This window comes from Triticum dicoccoides, chromosome 4B (genome assembly GCF_002162155.2).
Source record: "Triticum dicoccoides isolate Atlit2015 ecotype Zavitan chromosome 4B, WEW_v2.0, whole genome shotgun sequence".
Classification (NCBI taxonomy): Eukaryota; Viridiplantae; Streptophyta; class Magnoliopsida; order Poales; family Poaceae; genus Triticum; species Triticum dicoccoides.
The window spans coordinates 350878104-350885868 of record NC_041387.1 but is presented as its reverse complement, the minus strand read 5'-3'; the positions used below and the strand labels follow the sequence as shown (position 1 = coordinate 350885868).

Genomic DNA, 7765 nt, shown 5'->3' with positions numbered 1-7765 from the left:
CCTTCTGTCTCGCTGCCGGTGGGTCCACGACAGGACCCTCTAGGGTTTACGAGCCCTCCCTCTGGCCGCTCCTGCTATAAATTCCCGGCCCTCACACACCCTTGCGCCGCCGCCGCACCAGCTTCTCTTCGTCCTCCCGCAGCGCCTCCTCCTTTCTGCCACCTCCTTTCGGTAATCTGTTGCTCGATCTTGTATGTCCACCATCCTGCGTGTTGGTCGATTCGATCCCATCCTACGTCTTGACGTCTTCTTCTTATCACCAAGTATAAAGTATATTGTTGCTAGCGCCGTAGTGCTTGGTCAGGATCTATGACTAGCCTAGTATGCGATGCTTTGCGTAGTTTCGTCCCTGTAACCGCAAGATGGAGCAACTATGCTCCTGGATTCGTGGTTAATCGCGCGTTTGCGACCCAGATCCTGTTACTATTTTCGTAATTAAGTAGCAATCGATTCCTGCCATTTGTTAGGGTTGATAAGAATATTTCTGTTGAATGATGTCGCTAGATTCTTGGACACAAGGTTGTGGCTGGCTAACCATGACCTTCCCTCTTGTGCTTAGTTTGTGCCTCAACTGTTTCTGCCATTTGCAGTCGCTGTTGCTGTGCCACTCCCCCACCAGCCGCCACCATGCAGAACGAGGTGGGTGACATGGTGGACCTCTACATCCCCAGGAAGTGGTATGCACACCCTCTTTAGTCTGATGGTGTGTGTTTTGCACTGGTGGACGCCTGCTAATCATTTTCTTCTGCTTCTTGCAGCTCGGCCACCAACAGGATCATCACGGCCAAGGACCACGCCTCTGTCCAGATCAACATTGGTCACGTTGATGAGAATGGCCTCTATGATGGCCGCTTCACCACCTTTGCTCTCTCTGGGTTTGTCCGTGCTCAGGTAATCATCTTTCTTGTGTATTGATTGAACTATGTGTGTGGTCACAAGTTTACTCTCATCAAATTTCTATTTTCAGTGATCATGTTACTCTAAGCTCAGTCGTATCTTAAAAGGAAATGGAACACTTGTTGGATATTTTCTATTGGTGGTGCATACTTTTGCTTATGTTATAACCTGATAATCTTGACCTGACTCGGTGAACATGTATTTTCATCTCTACTTTGTCTTATCCTTCCACTGAAGTCATTGTTTGAAGACTTGTCTGGCTTTTAGTTCTGAGAGTTCTAGTTATCTCACTCAAATGGGTGCTCAGTATCATCATGTTATCTGATTCAAATCGATGCTCAGTACTATCATGTTATCTACTTTGGTTATTGATAATTTGAATTCAAAGTGTCGATTACACACTTAACTAAAAATTCTTGTAACTGTTTTGATAATTGTTGGGTGCATTCATGTCTTGTATCATATACATTGCTGGGCGCTTACTGCTCGTTATGCTTTGCCAGGGTGATGCTGATGGCTCCCTGGACAGGCTGTGGCAGAAGAGGAAGGCTGAGATCAAGCAGCTCTAGATGTTGCTACTAGTTTTACCTGGAACTTGTTTCCTTCCCATGTCTACCTAGCTCTTGGATGTCTGTGGTTAGTTTCAGTTGCTACTATGGAAGCTAAGACTTGATGTCACTAGGCCTGGTTTCTTGTGAACATGTTTTGAGTTTAATCTGTGTTGAATGCTTGATATGTGTACCTTATCTCGTTGCTTAATGTCATACTGATGATTTGGCCCTTACTTTACTAGCAAATTATGGCCATACTGATGATTTGGCCCTTACTTTACTAGCAAATTATGGCCATACTGATGATTTGGCCCTTACTTTACTAGCAACTTTATTCGTACTTCAAAATGCATGTACTCTGCAGCACAAGTAAGCGCACATTTTGCTATGCAAAAGACATCAGACGCTGCACTTAGGCCTATCTTATTCCATCACACTATTTCTATTATTCTGGCTGACGATTAATGCTGCAATTATTAATACGGATACGGGCTTAGTTAATTTGCTGGTAAACGGCTTGCGAAGAAACTCTCGTGCTATCTTGCCGTTTGCTCCTTCCGGGTAGAAGCCACCAGGGATCATGCTCGTTGCCGGTGAGGTAGAGGATCCTGAGCAACTCGGCCGGTGTCCGGGCGTAGGAGAGGGTGTCGCTGTCGGCGGAGAGCACGTAGGTGCAGATCTTGCCCTCTGCGCTGAGCTCGGGCGGCACGGTGAGCCCCTCGTCCTTGAGGATCTTTGGCCTAGGGAAAACCCACCCACCGTGTTCTGGATGGCCCTGCAACCAAAGTGAAGCTAGATTGAGAGCAGGTGAAAACGGCAGTGTGGCTTCGTAATTTCCCCCCGGAAATTGCTGCCATGAACTTTGATTGTATCTCTATTTTGTTAGCTAATATAAATACTCTTTCCCCGCAAAAAAAAAAGTGAAGGGCAACATATGGATTTTCAGTACCAACTTGCTTCCATCTAAGTGGATTTTCAACGTAATAATAATCAGGTAGAGTAATAACGGTAAAATGCTGTGATGGTTGCACGCATAGCAGACCTCAGGTGTCCGACCTGTTAGAAGGGCAAACTCCGTGGCGATGCGCCATGTCGCCCTTTGCCGAACGCCGCTTGGAGGAAGAACACCGGGACCGGAACGTGTGTGGAGCCGGTGGCTGGCAATGAGGCCCGCCGCAGTCCGAGGCCTGCACTGCCACCGCTGACGCCTTGGCAGGAGGGCAGGTAGGTGTCACAGCGGTGTTGCACACCACCGTGTGACAACCAGTTGGCATGGCCAGTTGTCCAAGTGTAGCGTGCGTGGGGCGTGGGGTCCACCTGTAAGCCACTAGGGCCAGGAGCCAGCAGGCGTGCGTGTGTACTTAAGCCTTAGAGATGGGCGTGTTTCGTCAAGCTTGAAGAAGTAAACTGATTCCCCTCACCGCTCATCCCCTTCTTCAAGTTTCTCTCATCCCCTTCTCCAGATCCACCTCTGGCCTATTCTGGTCGCCCTGCGATCCAGATCAGGGCGTTACAATTGGTAATCAGAGCCTTAGATCCTGTCCCAAATTTTTTTCCGCTGCGGCCTCCTGAATTGGATCGGTAACATCCACCGCCTCGAGTGTGACTTGCTCCGGCGAGATCACGCAAAATTCCCGGCGGGGTTCGATCTAGCAGGGGTGCGAGACGGCACCAGCCAAGCCCTCCGTCCAGACCCGACAGTTGCTGGCGGCCATGGACGACAACACCACCAGCCTCAAGGCCATGATGGAGACGATCCTTGCACGCCTCGACGAGCAGAAGGTCGACAACGATAAGTGGCTCGAGGCGCAGATCGCCTTCAACACCCAGGTCTCGCAAGATCTGCGCTCCCTCGCCAAGCAAGTCGATCTCACGCAGGCGGATGTCGACGAAACTCGCAAGGCGCTGGAGCGATCGCCCTCATCGTCGGAATCGCACTCCCCGACCGTGATCCATCCACCACCACCGCCTCCGCGCCCCCAAGCCCCGGCGCCACAGCAACCACACGGGCCGCCGCCGTCTCCGCGCCTCTCGGACCAGCGGCCACCCCTGTTGGCCACGGCGCCACAAACCGGAGTCCAATTTCCGCACCAACCGTACCACCAGTCCGGCGAGGCGCATCACCAGCAGCAGCACCATGGCGACCACTACGTCAAGCCGCCGAAGCACGACTTCCCACGCTTCGACGGCAGCGCGCCTTACCTCTGGCTCGACTGCTGCCGAGCGTATTTCGACCTCTACCACGTGCCGCCGTCGAGCTGGGTGACCACGGCGACACTATACATCGAAGGGCAAGCGGCTCACTGGCTTCAGGCATTTCGCCAAACACATGGCGGCCTCGGATGGGACGCGTTCTGCACGGCGATTACAGAGGAGTTCGGCGTCGATGAATTTGAGATGGAGATGCACAAACTGCTGCAACTCCGTCAGATCGGCACGGTCAGCGAGTGTCGCAAGGAGTTCGATACATATATGTATCATCTCCTAGCGCTCGAGCCGTCCCTCTTCATCACCCAGTTCTTGTTGGGCCTCAAGGACGAGTTGCGCGCAGCAGTTCGGCTGCAGGCGCCCAACAACATCACGCGTGCGTCAATTCTCGCTCGCATCCAAGAGGAGGAGTTGAACACGCCCAGGGCGCGCCCACGACCGCAGCCGCAGGGTCGTCCACCTCCCGAGCCCGCCCGCCCGCCAGCCGACAACAGCCCGATGACTACGCCCGCGAGCGACAACTCAAGGAGTTCCTGCGCGCCAACGGACTCTGCTTCAAGTGAGGAGATCGGTACACTCGTGATCACCGCTGCAACATGCAGGCCCCGCTGCTCACCATTCAAGTTGGTGCATACGGGGAGCTGCTCACCGACGACACCGTGCACGCGCTTGATCTGCTCGACGCCCCGCAACAAGAAGCACTTCCTCCAGAGTGTTGCACGATATCAGCGCACGCGCTGGATGGCTCGGAGGCGCCCAGCACCATTCGTCTCCGCGCGCTTGTGGGCAACCAAGTCATGTTGCTTCTGCTGGACTCTGGGAGCACCCACAGCTTCGTCAACAAGTCGTTCATCGAGCGCGTTGGGGCGACAACACAAGAGATTGCCACCTTGGATGTGCGGGTGGCCAACGGCGACCGGCTCACCTGTTCGCGCCAAGTTCCAGAGCTCCAGTGGTGGATGCAGGGCCACACGTTCTCGACGCCGATGTACGAGCTCGACACAGGCGCCTACGATGGAATCCTGGGCATGGACTGGTTGGAGAAGAACAACCCAATGACTTGCCACTGGAAGGAGAAGTTCATCTCCTTCCTGCACGAGGGCGAGACCGTCACGCTACAAGGTGTTCGACCGAAGTCGACACCCACTCTCGCAGCGGTGCAGCCGGCAGAACTATGCAAGTTGATCGCCGGCAATGATATCTGGGCAATGGCCATGGTCGAGATGCAGCCTCCCAAACCCAGGCCACGCAAGCCCTCGCAGACGCCCATCAGCGATCTCCTGGAAGAATTCGAAGACGTGTTCGCCGCGCCCACCGGCCTGCCTCCTCACAGGCAGTATGATCACGCGATCACACTGGAGGATGAAGCCCAGCCAACAAACACACGGCCCTACCGCTACTCTCCATTGCAAAAGGATGAGATTGAGCGGCAGGTGAAAGAAATGCTCGACGCCGACGTGATCACCCACTCGGTCAGTCCGTATGCCGCACCAGTGCTCCTGGTAAAGAAGAAGGACGGCACATGGCACTTCTGCGTGGATTACCGGCGTCTCAATGAAGTAACCGTGAAGAACAAGTTCCCGTTGCCCGTCGTCGACGAGTTGCTCGACGAGCTGGCTGGTGCGGCGTACTTCTCCAAGCTCGATTTGCGCGCAGGCTACCACCAAATCCGAATGCGCGAGTAAGATGAGCACAAGACGGCGTTCAAAACACATCACGGCCATTTTCAATTCAGGGTGATGCCATTCGGATTGACGAACGCCCCGACAACGTTTCAATGCCTGATGAATGCTATCTTCGCCAAATACACCCGTAAGTTTGTCATCATCTTTCTGGACGACATTCTCGTTTTCAGTGAGACCCTGGAGGAACACATCGAGCATCTTCGCCTCGTCCTCAACCTGCTCCGCGAGCATCAGCTTTACGCCAAGATGTCCAAGTGCTCGTTCGCCTAAGATCACATCGATTATCTGGGCCATGTCATCTCCAAGCAGGGCGTTGCAACAGACACAGAGAAGACTGACGCCATGGCGCAGTGGCCTACTCCAACTAATGCAACTGAACTTCGCGGCTTCCTCGGGCTCACCGGATAATACCGCAAATTTGTGCCTCATTATGGAATCATCGCCAAGCCCCTCACGCAATAGCTCACCAAGAAGGGGTTCGAGTGGCCCGAGTCGGCGCAGCGCGCGTTCGACACGCTCAAGCAGGCGATGGTCACCACGCCGGTGCTCGCTCTCCCTGACTTCGCCAAGCCTTTCTCCATCGAGACCGACGCCTGCGACACCGGCATTGGCGCGGTTCTTGTACAGGAGGGCCACCCCATCGCCTACTACAGCAAAGCCCTGGGCGTCAAGAATCAGAAGCTGTCAACTTATGAGAAAGAGTTTCTGGCCGTGATGATGGCTGTGGATAAATGGCGCTCCTATCTCCAGCGCGGGCCATTCACCATTGTCACCGACCATAAGAGCTTGTGCACTCTGGGAGATCAACAATTGGTGACTGATGGTCAGCGCCGCGCCATGTCAAAGCTTGTCGGCTTCCAATTCAAATTCCAGTATAAGCGTGGCAGCGAAAACGGTGCCGCGGACGCTCTCTCTCGCGTGGGCAGCCACTTCAGTGCCAATGCGCTGTCGCTAGCCGGCATGGATTCAGGAGGTGGCTAACTCCTACACCACGAACCCGGACGCCCAGGAACGACTGCAACAGCTTGCTCTGCACAGCCCGGATGACGAAGGGTATGAGCTGTATCGCGGCGTCATTCGTCGTCAAGGGCGGTTGTGGATTGGTGCTAACACTGCGCTGCGCACGAAGCTGATCAGTGCTATGAACGACAGTGCGGTGGGAGGCCACTCTGGTTCGACAGCAACCTATCAGCGCATCAAGAAACTTTTCGCGTGGAAGGGCCTGAAGCAGGAAGTTGATGACTACGTGAAGCAGTGTCAGGTTTGCCAACAGTCCAAGCATGAGCTGCGCAAACCAACAGGCAAACTGGCACCATTGCCCATCCCAACAGCTCCATGGCAGGATCTGACGATGGATTTCGTCGAGGGCTTGCCCAAGTCTGAGGGATAGACACCATCATGGTGGTGGTCGATCGCTTCACCAAGCTCGCACATTTCGGGCCATTGCGCCATCCGTTCACGGCCACTCAGGTGGCAAGGGCGTTTTGGGACAACATAGTCAAACTACACGGCATTCCTTCATCCATTGTGTCAGACCGGGACAAGGTGTTCACCAGTACACTTTGGCGCGAGCTGCTCGCCGGCGCTGGCACCAAGCTTCTGTACTCCACGGCGTACCACCCACAGACTGACGAACAGAGTGAGCGTGTGAATCAATGTATGGAGATGTATCTGCGCTGTGCCGTCCACGACACTCCGCGTCAATGGGGTCGCTGGCTGCCATCGGCTAAATTCTGGTATAACTCCTCCTTCCACTCGTCGTTGGGTTGCTCTCCCTTCAAAGCACTGTACGGGGTGGAGGCGAATGAGGGGAGCATGGCCACCTGGCCGGCAACTCAAGCTACCTTGCCGGATGGTGAACAGTGGGACTGGGCAGTGCATAAGGAAAACCTACAAGCACAGTTGACTCGAGCGCAGAAGAAGTACAAGAAGTTTGCAGACAGAAACCGCACAGAGCGTGTTTTTCAGGTTGGGGAACAAGTGCTGCTAAAACTCCAACCATATGTGCAGAAATCTGTGGCCAGCCGCCCGTGCGCCAAGTTGGCATTCAAGTTCTTCGGTCCTTTCATAATCAGCGCCAAGATTGGTCCCTCGACTTACAAGTTGGAGTTGCCGCCTAGCAGTCGCATTCATCCTGTGTTCCATGTGTCCCAACTGAAGCCTTTCACACCAAATTATACTCCAGTGTTCTCTGAACTGCCTGCCATGGACTTATCAGCTATGGACTCTCAAACAGTCAAGATTTTGGACCGGAGAATGATGAAGAAAGGAGACACACCAGTGGTTCAAGTTCATGTGGCATGGAACACAACTCCACCGTCGACAACCTGGGAAGACTATGAGGTTCTTCGTCGGCGCTACCCACAGGCAACAATCTGGGAAGAAAGCAACTTAGAAGATAGGGCCGCTTCTCAAGGCGGGGAG

General features: G+C 54.0%; 1 protein-coding gene across 2 annotated transcripts; it reads left to right on the top strand.

Annotated features, from left to right (window-relative positions):
- The first annotated feature begins 55 nt into the window (after positions 1–55).
- On the top strand, positions 56–1681 carry LOC119296134 (40S ribosomal protein S21-like). Of its 2 annotated transcripts, none has more exons than XM_037574525.1 (4): positions 56–171; positions 591–677; positions 759–891; positions 1401–1681. In XM_037574525.1, the coding sequence occupies exons 2-4, from the start codon at positions 628–630 to the stop codon at positions 1464–1466; spliced, it is 249 nt and encodes an 82-aa protein (XP_037430422.1). In that variant the 5' UTR covers positions 56–171; positions 591–627; the 3' UTR covers positions 1467–1681. The 2 variants fall into 2 exon arrangements, with proteins under 2 accessions (XP_037430422.1, XP_037430423.1); XM_037574526.1 differs by having other exon boundaries at positions 59–191.
- Positions 1682–7765: the final 6084 nt, after the last annotated feature.

Bases quoted from the DNA above. Each gene is read 5' to 3' on its own strand.
- LOC119296134 (XM_037574525.1), top strand. From the start codon at position 628: ATGCAGAACGAGGTGGGTGACATGGTGGACCTCTACATCCCCAGGAAG. The intron at 678-758 runs GTATGCACACCC...TGCTTCTTGCAG, and splicing joins CTCTACATCCCCAGGAAGTG to CTCGGCCACCAACAGGATCA. The intron at 892-1,400 runs GTAATCATCTTT...ATGCTTTGCCAG, and splicing joins CTGGGTTTGTCCGTGCTCAG to GGTGATGCTGATGGCTCCCT.